The sequence below is a fragment of the Camponotus floridanus genome, unplaced genomic scaffold, assembly GCF_003227725.1.
Source record: "Camponotus floridanus strain SB8 unplaced genomic scaffold, Cflo_v7.5 scaffold4, whole genome shotgun sequence".
NCBI lineage: Eukaryota > Metazoa > Arthropoda > Insecta > Hymenoptera > Formicidae > Camponotus > Camponotus floridanus.
This window is the reverse complement of record NW_020229547.1, coordinates 1,371,813-1,389,844: the sequence shown is the minus strand read 5'-3', so window position 1 is coordinate 1,389,844 and position 18,032 is coordinate 1,371,813. Positions and strand designations below refer to the sequence as shown.

General features: G+C 28.7%; 2 protein-coding genes across 3 annotated transcripts; both read left to right on the top strand.

The window, feature by feature from the left end:
* The first annotated feature begins 1,954 nt into the window (after positions 1-1,954).
* LOC105253042 (rhythmically expressed gene 5 protein) lies at positions 1,955-10,194 on the top strand. The gene is made up of 4 exons (XM_011260800.3): positions 1,955-2,269; positions 6,338-6,509; positions 6,655-6,747; positions 9,018-10,194. The coding sequence occupies exons 1-4, from the start codon at positions 2,135-2,137 to the stop codon at positions 9,428-9,430; spliced, it is 813 nt and encodes a 270-aa protein (XP_011259102.1). The 5' UTR covers positions 1,955-2,134; the 3' UTR covers positions 9,431-10,194.
* Positions 10,195-12,656: 2,462 nt separating this feature from the next.
* Positions 12,657-17,992, top strand: LOC105247822 (actin-interacting protein 1). 2 transcript variants are annotated; one of them, XM_025411454.1, is made up of 14 exons: positions 12,657-12,842; positions 14,342-14,463; positions 14,560-14,650; positions 14,916-15,063; positions 15,135-15,302; positions 15,384-15,552; positions 15,665-15,793; positions 15,871-15,975; positions 16,063-16,383; positions 16,670-16,789; positions 16,874-17,032; positions 17,472-17,474; positions 17,578-17,728; positions 17,788-17,992. In XM_025411454.1, the coding sequence occupies exons 1-14, from the start codon at positions 12,827-12,829 to the stop codon at positions 17,895-17,897; spliced, it is 1,812 nt and encodes a 603-aa protein (XP_025267239.1). In that variant the 5' UTR covers positions 12,657-12,826; the 3' UTR covers positions 17,898-17,992. The 2 variants fall into 2 exon arrangements, with proteins under 2 accessions (XP_025267239.1, XP_025267240.1); XM_025411455.1 differs by lacking the exon at positions 17,472-17,474 and having other exon boundaries at positions 17,788-17,991.
* Positions 17,993-18,032: the final 40 nt, after the last annotated feature.

Genomic DNA, 18,032 nt, shown 5'->3' with positions numbered 1-18,032 from the left:
GTTAGAGAAATGAACGGGACCTACTTATTTATTATGTCGTAAATTTTTTTTTATTTACGCCGAGACTTTATGAACAGACTTACAAAATGTATGAAAGGCCGTTCACTCATAGAAGGTCGATAGTGATATTTATGCTAATTTTTCTAATTTCCAAGAAATTTTCTTTTTTTTTAAATTAATTTTTAACGTATGCTTCAACTTAATTCGTGAATGGTGGGAGCCGAAAATTAAATAGAATATAATAAAATCTCGATCGTTCATCATTGTGAAATACTCGTTAACAATATAAGTATTATATTTTTTATTAAGTTTACCGAAAATTTCTGTGATAATGTAAATTCGATAGTTGTGAAATCATCGTAAAAATAATCTTTAGAACTTTACGATGTCGATCAAATACGAACACGAGAAAAATTTACCCTCGAGGTTCTAGCTGCGTGTGAACACGAGGATCTACAAGGATGCTGAGGTAGGGAAAACCGGACAATCAAGATTGAGTCCTTTGCAAATGAATCCTTTCAGAAGCAGTCGCTTCTATCGTGGAACTAAATCTTACTTTATGCGATTACTTAATGTGATCAACTAAAATCCTGAACCAAATAAAAAATTCGGCGCTTCAAAAGAATCAGCTACTAGTATTCTTCTAATAATCACGAATCATTTTAACAAACGTTCGAAATCTCTTTATTTGTCTCGGACTTGATTATTATATATAATTGGTTTCGTAAAAATTGTACTATTAATATATCTTAAACTGATTGTGAGATTAAAATGACTCGAGGGGGGTCCTCCTGATTTTTGCTCCAAAAAGTGACCGTTTCAACATGGAATGGCCCGCGCAGGAATGTCGACGTGGCGCCGAATAAAATTAAGGAACGCTTTTTTGCGCTTTCTGCATACCTCTCGTCGCAGCGGCAAATTCGCAAAAGATTGCCGGTTTAAAAAGAAAACGTATAAAATAATGTATTTAATAAACACACTTACAGCATTAATGAATCTTCACCTTACTTCATCCATTTTACTTTATGTTGTGCGAGAGGGGAACTGTAAACTTTCTTTGACTACGCCTGTGTATCGCACGCAGGAATTTCAGTGCGGCGCCGAATAAAATTAAGAAGCGAAGAATTTTTTTTGTGGTTTTTACGTCTTTAGTCGCTTCAGGAATTTCCGTAACACGTAAATACTAGTGTAAAGTAACATATACTTTTTCTGATGATTAAGAAGAAAATTTGTAGACAAAATTTATTTAAATCCGAAAACGCAATTTATAATTACCTCTAAATTAATATTTTTTTTATATTTTCTAAAAAATAGAATTTCACTGTATATATTCTCACTGTTTACTAGAAATACTCTTTTAAAATTCTTTAATAAAATATCTATCTGTTGTTTGAAATTTCTTTCTCAAATATCTTATTAAGATACACATTCTTCATTAGGTAATAATTTATGTATCAAATAACCACAATCATGATTATAGGGTACAGTGTGCAGTTTGCACACTATCGGAATGAGACGTATATAAAATATCGTAAAAAATGAGATTAATTTTATATGATGAGCTTTCAACGTTATAAAAAAAAGTTATACTTGTAAGTTTAATTAAAATAATGCATTTAATAATTTATAAATTTATTGATGAATTTCTCTGCTTCTTTTGTATCTAGCTCGTTTCATATTGTGACAGAAAATTTATGAAGTTTTCATCGACTCTGCACGTGTCTCGGGCGTAGGAATTTCGGCACGGCGCCGAATAAAATTAAGGAATGCCTTTTTTTGCATATTTGTGTCGCGTCAGCGTGATTTCCTAGAGCGCGTAAATACCTTTCCGGACCCCGTGGACTCTGCTCCTCGTACTGACGTATGCATGAAATCCGGATACATGAATAAAGTGGGGGCACTCGAAGACGCGTGGTCGCTACTGAGATGCGCATGTCAACATAAAACGAAGCGGCAAACGAGACCGGAGCTCAGTGTGTACCAGACGGTCGATCGCTACACGATTTGTGCGAAAGCTTGTTGCTGATTGTTTGGCAACAATCGTGACAGCGGCAATTGCGCATGATTTGCACACCTGTTGGCGTGAAGCGAGTGTCACGAGTACGTGAAGAGCGAAGAGGAAGAGTAACGCACGATGATGATGATGATGATGACCAGCAGGACTCTTATCGCGAAGGTCACCACCTGCATTCTGCTAGGCTGTTGCGTGACGATGCGAGTTACGGGCTCGGCGATACCGATGTGGGAATTTCTCTCGAGAGATGAGAAAGTGAGTAGAAAAATCATTGAGATTATTCCAAAATGTAGTAGATAATTTGATGCGAAAGATATATCAATTTCCTATTAAGTTTTTATTAAATGAATTTCTTAAGTTTCTATTAAATGTTGCTGATTTTCTAAATAAAAATTTGAGAAATTTCTCTTGAGATGAAAAAGTCGTACTAGAATGGATTAGTAAATTCTATCTACTCCAATTGATAAAACTTACTCCGAAATTGTGTATATAATTTATTCACAATTCTATTTTTTGTACGATAAATTATTTGCATCATTTTAATATAATGTATATTAATAATTAATGTTAATTAATAATTAAAGGGTATGACGATTGACATAAGCTACTTAAGTTTATGATTATTCTCACAGAATCAATATAAAAAAATGCACATATGTATAAAAAACGCGGAAGATATAAGAAAAGACATTTATATTTAATGAGTGAATAAAATTTTTATCTGCACATCTTGTCTTCTTTGAACAATTTTAAAAAGGAAATATATTACACACAGATACATATACACACGCGCGTGCAAAGTGTTTCTATATTAGCACGATCTTTATTAATGTGTCACTGATTTCTTTTCTTCGTGAAAGATTATTTCAAAAAAAATTTAGAAATATTTTTTTTATTCATTGTAGCTTTACACATCTAATTTTTATTTCCACTGATATTATTACCGCTAAATTTTCTTCATTAATCTCACAAAAATGAGAGATATTGTAAATATCTTTTGGTGGTATCAACGTTATTCGGTGGACTTTCACCAAACAATCGAAACACATTCGATGTGAGTACGTTGCATCCAAACCACGTGCCAGGCGTACTAAATATTTTTGCGATCTCATTCGTATTGCAAATTTCTCTTAACAATGTCCATTTAAATGAGTCGCGATAAACTGGAATGCGGCAAATGAAAAATTTATGTAAAATTATAATAATAATATGTGTGAAATTATAAAAAATCTCATTTCACTTGAATGTAATATTTATAATTTTTATATAAATTTTCGATGAATACTTTTGAATTTTAAGTACTCCTTTTAATAACTCACATTTTAAAAATGCTTTCAATAATCTATAAAAAATAATTATTTTCCTTCTTTCATTTATTTAACGCGCTTACATTTGAATTAATCAAAACTAACTCGTCATTTCCTCAATTCACTCTAACGCGAGAGTACAATGCATATATTATCTCTCGATTACTTGATTTATTCGATTTTGATTGTATATTATCATAAATTGTCGATAACACATACACGGATATTCCTGAAACACGATATAACTGCTTAGTATAATATCTTGCAGCTTCCAATATATCAAAATTGATCTAACTTTTTCCTTTATACTTCTTACAAACTACCTCTCTATACTATAAATTTTAATATAATTCTAAATAAAAAAGCTTTTAGATAACAAAAATCATATTTTTCGCGGCTTAAATTTTAATTTAAACACAGCCTAATGTTTGAAAAGTTCTTCAAAATTAAATATCACGATATCGTTTATTTTACTAAATTAGAGTAAAGATTTTTGATATATTTTTTTATTTCTATTTTAAACAAATCGATTTTTTAAAAAAAGAGATTGAGAATCTCTTTTTCAGAATCTTTTTGATAACAAAACTATTTTAATCGAAAATTATATTGAAATTATATAATTATATATATTTTTTAAAATTTTATTTGACGAATATAGCGAACAGGGGGGTCGTGCTCCAATGTAATATTTGTTTGTTAGTAAGCTTTTCTATAATACTAATAGTCTTGCGCAAATAAAATAATATTGTGAAGTTTTAATAATTAGGAACTCTACATTAACCTCAAGTTGCTCAATATTATCAATAGGATCAAATCGGATGTCGATGAGTTTTCCAATTTTATTTTGGATGACATCCTTTATCTCAAACCTCAACATATTTTCCAGAATAGAATATTTTTAATACCCGTGAAGTGTCATATGAAGATGAAAAATATAAAAATTTGAAAATTACCGTAATTACAACGATCAGCTACCGCGAAGATTCCAGTGATTATTAATTGTCGCCATGACAAGATAATTGCACAGATTCTCAAGCCAACGAACGCACTGAAGATCATAAAATCTGCTTTCAACACGTATCAAAAATAGTTAACATTTATTTCCCCAATATTTATTAATCTATGAAATTTTGAAAATTTCTGAAAATAGAATATTTCTTAATTATATATAATTATTTAATTCGTTAATTACGAATTCCCTAATTAAATTGAAAAATTAAAATAGAAAAGTATATGCAGTTATTTATATCCTTTGGGTTTTCCCATGATTATTAATATTTATTGAAAATTAATGCATATTAAATCTAAAAATAAAGTACAATGTATAGTGTAAAACTTTAATTGGTAAACGTTGATTTTAAGATTGATTTACCGCAAAATTATTGAAAGTATGTACTTCGTACTCTTGGCCAAGGCTGTAGACACGGTATTTCTCGGCTGCATACACCGGATTAAATGTGTGTAATACTCTCAGAGCAAGTAAAAGTGATCGTAAATGCCGAGTAAGTGTCGAGTTGAAGTTCAAGAGCACTATAACGTATATCTGATTGTGAGATTAATTTCTTGATAGAGTTCAAATTAATGTATGAATTATATATCGATTTTAGCTAATTAGATGAACATAAAGATTCATATTGGAGATAATTTGATATATTTTTTCGAGTTTTGAATAGTATACACTTGATAAGAAATATATATCCGTAATTTAAATTAAATTAAATTTAATGTAATATTTATATCTGTGAGACAAATAGAGTTAAGTTTTGAACAATTTTAAAATTAATTACAATTCAACTACTGCAATTTTTTCTATAAATAACGGAAAATATTTTCTAAACGAAAGTGGGGGATATAAATATCGCTTCGAAATGTAAAAGTATATCTCTCTAGCGTAACTACATATGCAGTCATATCATTGTCTTTCCGCGCTAATTCACTTATAACCGAGAGTCTCGCTAAAAAAATCTCCGCTTTCTCCGAATTTCCGGAATCGCAACGGAAACGGAGTAATAATTCATCATTGATCTAAGAGACATTAATCAATAGTAATAAATGTATTGAAATATTATGAGATTAAAAAACATTCTATTATTATTATGATGAGCTTTTAATTCTAATTGACTTAAACATTTAATAATCTTTTATATGTAGAAAGTATAGCACACATTTAGCGACAAAACTTTAAAAAGTATTTCAAAGATATGTTCGAGAAATTAAAACAATTTTTAAATGTTTTTGCGTGACCTGAATTATCTTATAAAAATTTCTTAAAATTTCTTGAAGCCATTATAAAATTTTTTGGAGATTTGTTTAGTTTTAAATATATATGTCAAAAAGAGTGATATCAAATAGATCGATTCATTCAGTCTCTTTCGTAAATAAAATTCGTAAATAATTTGCCAGAAAATGTCGAAACATCAGAAATAAATGTAGATAAAAGAAAATATCATAGCATACAGTTATAGAACTGTCATGTCTGTAGAAATTCTAATTGCAAGATCGGTTATGCGCGTCAGTAACGTGCCGTAGAAGCGAGCAAAAGGAGCCCATCCGTGGACATCGTTCTCGTTATCCTCAGCTCAAGATTGGCTGTCACATTTCACGCGATCGACGAAAAGACGGTAATCACGCAATCCATGATACGTGATGAACGGGACGTCGCATTGCGCATACATATCTCTTCACTTGCAACTTCGTCAGTTTCATCGCCGGTGTTATACATTGCCGAGTTTCACCGGACGCGGTCGGAATGCGGCTCAATTGCGACTCCGCACACACAATCCAACTTTATATTCTTCAAAAATTTGACATAAACGAGTATATTGGCAACTGGCACTTAAATCATTATTCATTGTCAGTTTTAATTTTAATAATAATTTTCATAATCTTTATTTTTTTGTTTCATTCTTTCTCCTACGAATGAAAATTAACGCATCGCATATTCATATTTTACAGATACATGGGATTAATGATTATTACAATTTTTAAATGAGATTTCTTCTCTCTCTCCTTTCAGATGAGTCATTTGTACGGCTTATTCAGTAAACAAGTAGCACAGTTCTGCGCCGATTCGTCGAGGCCGGACTGCAATAAGAATCTGCTAGTATCTGGCATAAGAAGTCTCGTCAGCATGAATGACAATGTTCTCGATCAGCTGGATCCCTATCAGCGTGGTGCCAAGGAAATGAGTAAGGAAGCGTTCCTGTAGCCAAGAGTGTATCGCGGAAGAAATTTCACGTTTACTTTTCTGGCCGAGACATGTATATAAATCACAAATTTCGATTTTGACTCTCCATTCGGCCTTGTATTCAAGCTATTTTATCTTGTTTACAGTTTGGCGTGCCATGGTAGAAAACAATAGATTTATATCGAGAATCAGCCACGAAAATGACGAATCTTACTTCACGACTGAAGCCGACTTACTAGGTAAGTGTATTAGAAATGATTGAAAAAATTGTTAAAAGAACCATGTCTTTCACTGATAATAACGATCGATTAGAAAACAATCCAGGTATTTAAATCTAATAATGTGAATTAGATTAGAAAGAAATATGCAATAAAAAGAAATAGCATCTTATTTTATCTGATGAAGGAAAACAATATTATAGATTTGCTTCTCTGTTTCGAAAATCTTTCTTTGATCGCGACTTCGCAAACAGAATCATATTCTGTCTCGAGAAAGTTTCAACTGCGATTTCGATCCCGCTCGCACTCCTAGAAAGTCTTTTTTCTCCCTCAAATTAGGTCCTTGTTGATTGCTTTTAATACTTTAACCGCGTACGCTTTCTCCATTTTTTTTAAAGGATCGTGTTATGCGCCGATCTAAATTGATTTAATCGAATTTAATCGATCGAGAATTCTGAACTGACATTATTAGAATTGTATCGTTATCGTACCATAGATTTATTGAATGTGCCGAATCATGTGCGAAAAATGAAGATAATCTATCTTCTAAATCACGCAATTTGATGCAAAACTTTATCGCGAAATGCTTTCTTCCTACAATTCTCTGGTATTAAAGTTAAATAATAAAAGTCTTTAATGAAAAATAAAATAAATATCATTCGTTAGGCTATTTTATATCAATGATAAAGACGAAAAAAAATCATTATTTTAAGAAAGTAAATTTTTTATTGTAAAGAAATAATAATCAAAAATATTTTTAATTATTAAATGTATAGATCTTCTATTATAAATTAATTCGTAATTAATATTAACTATATTGCAATATAAAATATTTGCAATATAATGTATTATAAATATACACATAAATAATTTATATAAATCATTATGTGAATATAGAATATTTAGATATATTTTTTTAAAATCGAATGATTGATTAGCATTTTCGACAATGAACAAAATAAGTCTTAATTTTTGCACATTTAAGATGTCGAGACAAAGATGGATAGATCGCGAAAGGAGGTCACTTTACTTACAATCAATGTCAAAGATACCTACCTACAGAAGCGTACTACGGTAGCTTTCACATTTTCTCTATGGCCCATATTTAACATGTATATACGTTAATTATGCATCGACACGCGATAAAAAGGGTCACGTGCATTGCGTGCTCCTGATTTTAAAGGTTTAGCGATCAATTACCGAACCATTCGTGTATATGAGATTTGATAAGAAAGAAAAAAGAAGAGAATATATAAGAGAAATATTTTTCTCGATTTCATTCTCGATGAAGAAAAAAACAACAATATTTTTTCCATTTTATATGATTAATTTTCATAAGGTCAATAGTTATTATGCCATTTGTTGAGAAATTTATGATGTAGATATTTATATTCATTTACTCGCTAGAATACATGTGCAAACACATATGCTCTCGCGAATTCCTGCACGTCTATCTTAGAGTCCTTGTATTCTATTAATCGATGACATTCGACCAGTTGTCGGAAGCGAAATGAAGTTCTCTCATGAACACGGGCTGACGTGCTAGATATTGGATCCCGAATTAACATAATGGGGAGGTCGTGTTTGGGAATAAATGTGCGCGAAACGCGGCCGTTGATCCAGAATGATCATCCCGGAAACGGGAGACCACTGTTCTTATTCCTTTTCTTTTATAGACGTCTATCCTTTTTAAACATAAAAAACTACTGCTTTTCCAACATATATTAATTATCTTTTGTATAAAATAGTACGAAAGCGCACAAATCTAAGCAGGAATGAAATTTTAAAAAATCTATTAGAACTCGACATATGAAGAGCAGATATTACACATAAGAATTTGGATGTTGCGATATAAGACACGATAATATAATACATTTATATAATATTATAATAAAAAAAATTATATAATATTATAATAAAAAAATATAGAATGTACATATTATATACAAGTTACAACTTTATAAAAATAATTGTAGAAAAATTTGTCAAGAAATTTATACAATTAATACTGCTTTAACAGGATATGATTCGACTTTTGCGTAAAATTGTTTCAAAATGATTATGAAAAATTTATGGTATACCCTGTATATACTTCTATGACTTCAACAAGTCGATTTTAGCGATGTATTATTTTGAACACGGGTTTCACGCAGCTAAGTGCATATACTTTCTGATCCGTTATGTATATAAGTGGGCCTATTGCTTAATCCTCGATAACTAAGTCAACATCATTTTCGTGGTCACGCTGGCGCGTTTGTTAATGAGAGTCCGTCTCTCTTTGATTGTTCCAGCGAGCAGTGGCAGCGAAACGAACGGCCTCGCGGAGGAGACTGTGGCAAGTAGTGATTACGTTCTATCATCGGAGCCGAGTGGACCGTATCTGGCAGGTCCGATGGTGATACGAGTCTATCCGGATGGCCGACCGGTTCCGGAGGATCAGAAACGCCCGTTGCCGAGGGACGAGGACATCGATGAGCTCAGATACTCTCGTTTGCCATCAATAGAGGAGATCGAGGCTAAGAGCGGTAGCAAATTCTACGGGAAAGACGCGAACGAGCCTACACCAGCCAAAAGAAGAATGTCCTTCATAACTGACAAGGACTATCGACGATCGAAACCGCTACGTCTTCATGGCAATCCGCTGACCTACGAAAGATCGGTGCTTCGAGACGCGATTAATGAACGCGGAATGCGTTATTATTGAAGAGAAAGAGAGAAGAGGAATTTTTCATGTCTTTTCTATCTGATAAATTATTTTCCACAGCGAGCCTCGCTATATTGTCTCATAAAGGAATTGAGGATTATTGTCGCTAAGATCTTGCGGAGAGATGATGTCGAGATAGATGACATACTTACTATGATAATATATGGAAAACATGAGAGGAGAACTAAATATATCTAGCGATATATAATCGTAGTCGCTATGCGTTGCAATAGATTACGGTTTAAAAATCAATTGTATATAATTACAAACTTATTATTAGAGCGCGCATTTTAATTTATCTGATATATCGTATATTGTATAAGTGTAAAATATCGTACTCTGTTTTGTTTTTTAGGATCTTATAGATAGACTGTAAGATAGAAATTTAGGACATAGCGGAGAATGTGATTCAAAAACTTCGTCTGATTGTGAGGTAAAAATTTATGATTTATATAAATCGCTTATGTATCGATTTATGTAAATAAGAGAAATTCGCGGTTTGCGAACCATCTAAATTGGCTTGACGATTGGTCGGTAATTAAATTCTTATCTCGATAACACACAAATAATCGCCGACCATGAAATATTATTTAGTTTCTACTTATTTAATTTTGTATTCATAAATTATTTATTTAATACTCAATGTGAGATTGTTATGGCAAAATATCGAAACTATCGAAAATTTTATCAATTATCTTGGGAATAATTTTAAAAGTTTAGATATTCTATTCAATCTATTAACACAAAAAATCGCATATAATTTAAATTTATTTTGCAATATATTTGATGAAATAGCAGTTCATTAAAAAATTAAATCTCCTTATAACAATTTTTTTAAAAATCATAAGTTATATATTTTATATATATATACGCGTCATCGCGTTGCATAAAGGAACCAGTGTACCTCGCTGAAAAAAATAACATATATTATCATTTTAAAATCACCATTTAATATTACTTAAATAATTTACGTTTTAACGAATAATAATATTTGCTAAGAAAAAACTATTGCTTTCGAAAATATCTGTAAAGTTGCATATACATATAATTTGTACATTCAACAATTGTAATATTCATAGAGAGATCATATTTATCGATCATATAAATCATTATTTGCATAAATAAGTAACAACTTAAAACTTAAAAAAATATTAATTAAAAATATAATTGCGTACAATTTAAAAAATCAACATATTTTACGTGATGACTATAATGTATTATGAAATCTATGCATTTTTACGCTTATTTGTAAATACTGGATTTGCTATTAATATTAAATTACATACGTAAATAAGATAGAACTTAAAGTGTGATAAAAGAAATATAGAATGTAATATATATTTGAAAAGAAATTAACAATAAGACAATGTGATGAATTAAGACTAACATATTAAGACTAACATGTATATGTATATAAATACACGCATATACACACATATGAATATATACACACACACACATATAAAATACTCTACTATAAAAAGCTCGAGACTTGATATATGATATATGATTGAAAATTTTTCATAAATTTTTATTTCATAACTACTTGAGATTAATAGAATTTTGTTATATTGTTAATAGATAATAATCATTATAAACATCCTGATTTTACATTTTGATTATAAAATTACTATTTCTTTTATATAAATGTTATGGATTGTTTATTTAAAATTTAAGTCATTATCTTACCCAAAGATTGAAATGTTATCTTAGCTTTCATTTCTTTATCTTGTCATAAATGAATGCTAATGTCTATTTTTTAACTCTCTGTCACAATTTTATCTTATAATCAATTCAGATTACAAAATATACATAATATATAGTAAACCTCCTCATGTATACAAATATATAAAAATATATAATAAATTCGACATTAATAAGATTTGACATTCAATATAATATTAGCTTACGCTTCGCGATAAGAATATTGTGTATATATGTATAAGTTTTATATAATATTGATATCAAATTTTAAAAGAATGAAAAAATAACTTTAAGAAAATAACTTTAAAGAGCAACGCACTGCAACTTATCGTTATTATTTTTATACTTTGAAAGTTATATAAAAACTTATACCGAACTTATACTGAAACTTATACTGAATGTATTAAATACATATGTTATTAGTGAATGTATTAATAAACATTTTTTATATATCTTAATTTATCAATTTGTATGCTTTTGAAACTTATTGAATACATAAAAATACATAATGTATAATATATGAGTAATTATGTAAATGTATTTATATTTTATAAAATATATTATAAAAATTATATTATACCATTATATATATTTTATGTATCAATTTATACATATTATATTTATTATTTAATTATACTACTTGAATATACTTCGCAATATTCTCTCTATTTTACTTTCTCTTTTTCTCTTCTTATACAGAGTGTCAGGACTATCTGTTGCCAAAAAAAAGCTCTTATAGCTTACTTCGAGAGCTTTTCAAAGCATTATGATAAAGTATTTTTTGAAGAGACTTAAAATATTTTGCAAAATCTATATTTTTCGAGTCTTAATTATAAAAACTTCAGAAGAATCAGTAATTAATTTAACAAATTCTATACATGTATTATTAATTAAATTTTTAAATAATTAAAGAAATGATTGATAAATATCAAAGATCAGTTTACTGCTAAATAAGAAGATTTGTCGAAATACTTAATAATTAATAAAAAATAAAATAATAAGATAAATAATAAGATAAATAATAAGATAAAATAATAAGATAAATAATAAAAAATAATTAATAATTAATAAATATCAAAGATCAGTTTACTGCTAATTAAGATTTATAGAAATAACAATTAAAAATGTTTTTATTTCACAGCAGGCATTTTGTGTTTTGTAAATAAAAATATATAAATATGGCAATAAATAGAAAAATATTTATTTCATCTTTGAATATTACATTGGAAGATTACAGTATCTTTCGCGATTGAATAATTTATTTATTATCAATTTATATACATGAGTGTCTTGTTATACTCTAGTGCTATCGGCATTTCGTGTACGGAACGAAACCAGAAATTGTGCACATTATACCCTCTGAGAACATGGACTTTGGCTTTGTAGTTCATGTCCACGTTCGCAATGTCCATAGAGGGAGTATCGCTTTCAGGGATCACCTAAAAGCAGGCCATGACATCTCTCAGTCTTTTCTCTACTCGCATGTTTCGGACGATCTAGTAACTTCTTCGTTCATGTTTCAACCAAATAAGGCGAAGGGCGGAACAAGTATTACGAACGTGAGCGTGTGTGGGAGGTGCTGTCGCGAGTGTCATACGTATTGTCGTTACAGCTTTCCGTAGGCATTAGAATTTTCCTATTCGAAATTTCGTTAAATATCAGTGGGTGCGAAGGAGACTGTATATCAGGAAGATGTCGTATGAAACAAGTAAGTTGCAATGTGAAGACATTTTAGACGTTCGCGAACCAGCTTGTCGTACTGTACGATTTCGAGCTGTATAAAGTATATCTCTTCTCGATTTTGTCCGGTTTACTCCTCTTCGGTCGGATCATAAGATCGTTATAATTTATCACAGACAAAAGCAAGAATTTTTGCATGCGCGATTTTCTTTACGTATTATTTGTATTCACTTAAACATCAAGTAACAGTTCATATTTTGTACTTTTTTTACTTTTTATTCAAGAATCAGAAGTATTGTCCTACATGACATGATAAGCCGGACGCGCGGCCGATGTCAATCTATATGTATAGGGTGTTGAAAAATTATTGGCATTTCTTCTCTGTAAATACAATTTAACACAATTTAAGATAAATTTATAATATTAATGAAAAATAAATAAAAAGATGTTTTTTCGTAAAACAAAATTTTTTAAGATGCACATAAATAATAAATTTGTTATTAATCTTCAAGAATTTTTAATTTATTGGAGTTTTAAAATATTTAAAATTTAGCATACACACATGTTATATTAAAATTTATCGAGATATTAATAGCTAAATAACTATTAGAAAAGATATCAATTGTTCAGATTTTAATATATATCAAGAAACTTTTTTGGACACTCTGTATATCAGCCACATCAGTAAAAAGGTGAATCAACAGATAAAATGTTAAAAATCTCAGATATTAGTTGATTACATTTAGCATTATATTTTTATCAGACAAATAAAAGACATAAAAAGGAAGAATTATTTCACATTGTATATCATAAATATCTACTAGAAAAAATTATTTAATGATAAAAAAAATATCTTAAAAAGTTTTTATTTTTATTAATTTTAATTATGTATATAATTTTATTTACATAAAGAGAGAAAGTGGAAAAAAGCTATTATTATTAATTAAGCTAATATAAATACAATTAATGTATATTATTTAAAATGTAAAAATTTTTTTTCAATAATACTTTTAGAGCAGAAACTATAGTTTGATAGAGGATATGCTGTAGCTTGTTAGTCTCAAAATAATTTGAAATATTAGGAACTGGATCTATGCCAATGTATCAACGAAGAAGTATTTTAGTTCCAGTAACTGGATGTATTATGCATTGTTTCCATGTTATTTGAGCACTTTTGCAATATCATTGTTTAACAATATCATTTTTGTAAAAATTTATTAATTTTCTACTTATTACATGTCAATGTAACTATGTAGCCAAAATAATATTGTACTTAATTAAATAATAAAAAATAAATAATAAAAAATAATATTTTATGCATATTATACATTATTATTTATTGCACTAAACAAAAATATAATATTATTAATAAAAAATAAAATAATAATATATTAATTAAAGTTATTCAATTGTTTCCTACAAATATTAAAATTCAATTTATTTAATACATACTTATTTGTTATTGAAGATATCTTTATATTTCTTATTATTTTCTTATCAAATTGTTTCCATTTTTTTATCTTACAGAATATATATTTGCTGCATTACCAAGGACTCAAAGAGGACAACCACTTGTGCTAGGTGGTGATCCCAAAGGAAAAAACTTTTTATACACCAATGGCAACAGTGTTATCATTAGAAATATAGATGTAAATTTTTATAACATAACAAATATTTTTTTCCATTGTTTAAAGTGACAAGGGGAGGAATATATTAATTTATGTCTCTCTCTGAATATATTACAGAATCCAGCAATTGCAGATATTTATACAGAACATTCTTGCCCAGTAAATGTTGCCAAATATTCTCCTAGTGGTTTCTATATAGCCTCAGGAGGTATATTATTAATAATATTTAAATATTATATATTAATATATCTCATACATATAGATATTTTAATTATCTGAGAATTCAATATAATAATGAATTATTATACATAATATAGTTTATGATAATTATTATTTATAAACTTTGACAATTATAATTATCTATTTGTTCAAAATTTTATATTTTCTTTTATCTATTAATTTTTATCATAACTTTAATATACAGAAAAACTAAAATAGAAATTAAATATTTATGTAGTATGTTTTTATTTCAGATCAATCGGGTAAAGTACGTATTTGGGATACAGTTAACAAAGAACATATATTAAAAAATGAATTCCATCCTATCGGTGGACCCATTAAAGATATTGCCTGGTCACCAGATAGTCAACGCATGGTTGTAGTTGGAGAAGGAAGAGAAAGGTACCTAAATGCTACTATAATAAATAAAATATCATAAGAAAAATAATGTTAACATTAGTAATTATTCTTAGATTTGGACATGTCTTTATGGCAGAAACAGGAACTTCAGTAGGTGAGATCTCTGGTCAGAGTAAGCCTATCAATTCGTGCGATTTCAGACCGGCAAGACCGTTTCGATTAATAACAGGAAGCGAAGATAATACTATTGCCGTGTTTGAAGGGCCTCCATTCAAGTTCAAGTATATATAATGAACCATATTCTGATTTTATTAAAGACTCTAGATCTTTGCATAATTTATTGATCTTTACCATTTATTTAGGATGACAAAGCAAGAACATACTCGTTTTGTCCAAACTGTACGTTATTCGCCTGATGGAAATCTATTTGCTTCTGGTGGATTTGATGGAAAAGTATTTATATATAATGGAACAACTTCTGATCTTATTGGGGAAGTAGGATCTCCTGCACATCAAGGTGGAGTCTATGGGGTGTGTAATATTTATTCAAATCGTTTAAACTTATAAAAAGATGATGACAAATTATCTCAATTTTAATAATTTATAAAAATATAATGAGTAATATTTATTATTTGTATTATAGGTTGCATGGAAACCTGATAGTAAACAATTATTAACTGCTTCTGGAGATAAAACATGTAAACTGTGGGATGTAGAAACGCGTTCTTTAATTACCGAGTTCAATATGGGAACAACAGTTGATGATCAACAAGTTTGTAATTTATATAATCAATTAGTAAAATTTTTCGGAAAAATAAATAGCAATATATATTAAGTCTATGCTTTCAGGTAAGCTGTTTATGGCAAGGAAAGCATTTATTATCCGTGTCACTTAGTGGCTTCATCAATTATCTTGATGTCGACAATCCTCAAAAGCCTATAAGGATAATAAAAGTAATTTTTGCTTTTCTTATTGATTTATATTTTTCAATGTTAACTCATTTCTAATGATTTTTTTTAACTGTTTTTCAATATTTTTAGGGTCATAACAAACCAATAACGGTACTAACATTAAGTCCTGATAGAGGTACGATTTATACTGGGTCTCATGATGGTTACATTACTAATTGGAATGCAGAAACGGGGGAGAATGATCGTGTACAAGGACATGGTCATGGAAATCAAATTAACGGAATGAAGGCCGCGGGTAATTTACTTTATACTGCCGGCATCGACGATACTTTAAGATCAATCGATATTGCAACAAATGCTTACGCAGAGACGTCTGTAGTAAAATTGGATTCGCAGCCACGAGGTCTGGATATATATAATGATATAGCTATAGTGGCTTCAGTTCGTCAGGTAAGTCAAATACAAGAATGTCCACAAAAGTAGTTTTCGATTTCTCGTATTTATTTAGCAATTCTAAGATTAGAAAGAAAATAATGTTTATTAATTGTATTAGTATATGTTAATGTTTTTAGTTGTAAAAATATAGCATACATAATTTTTATTACAGAATTTTTATTACAGAACTTGCTATAAATAAACTCAAAAAAGCATAAATTATTTTTATATGGACATTTTATATATATAATAAATTTAACTTTCTAACTAATGTAAAACACAATGGTGTCATCCTTTATAGATCGCAGTTACGCAAAATAGTAATAAGCTATCAAGTTTACCAATTAATTACGAACCATCATGTGTGTCAATTAATCAAGAAACTGGAGATGTAGCTGTTGGCTCTACATCTGACAATAAAGTTCGTTTTTTTATATATGTTTTTAATATATGTGAAAAATATGTAAAAATTTATATTGTTTAATATATATAATTTATTTTATAGGTTTATATTTATGAATTGTCAGACACTACACTAACTCAAAAGACTGAATTAGAACACCTGGGTCCAGTTACGGATGTTTCATATAGCCCTGATAATAAATATTTAGTTGCCTGTGATGCAAACAGAAAAGTTATATTATATGCTGTACCAGAATATAAGGTAAAGTACATTTTATAAATAATATAATTTATAAAATTGTTGAAATTTTTTTAAATTATATATACTAAAAAAATTAGTTATAGATTTTTACATAATTGAACATATATTTGTTGCAATATATAAAAAACAAAAAAATTATTTAAATTCTCTGAAACTCCTAATACTCTTCATTGCCAAAAAAATCGTGTACTTTTTTATTTTTAATAACATAATCTAATCTAATATAACAACAATAAAATATAAATAGAAGATCAATAGTATTAACATTATGAATTTTATAGAGATTATATAAAATATAATTGTAATATTTAGGAATTTGATACTATACGTGTGTGATGGTATACGTGTAGAATTCAATTTTATATATATAAAGTAATTATATTTACCCTTTTTTTTTAATGTTAAATTGTTATGATTTTTATGCTTATTGGATTAACAGAGGGTGAGTGATAAATATAATTAAAAATCCATGTTATATAAATTACAATTGCGTAAAAATACAAATTGAAAATATAATCTCTAAAATATGTTTATTTAATTTGTAGCTAGCACATAATAGAGAATGGGGATTCCATAATGCAAGAGTAAACTCCGTTGCATGGTCACCAAATTCTGACATGGTTGCAAGTGGTAGTCTCGATACGACTATTATTATCTGGAGTGTAACAAATCCCGCGAAACATACTATCATTAAAAGTAAGCAAATACAGCAAATTTTTTTTCTTCGGATTGTAATTAATAGAAAATTCTTTTAGATGCACATCCTCAAAGCCAAATAACACGTTTAGTTTGGCTAGATGAAGAAACATTAATCTCTGTTGGACAGGACTGCAATACTAAAATATGGCGTATAGAAAAAATATAATTAACTTTTGGAAGAATTTATTGTCACTTATAAGGAAAAACTCAATTTTGGAAGCATTTTATTTATTTCGTAGTCTATGAATATTGTATATTATTTTTTAATACAATCCTTAATATATTAAAAAGATTATATTAC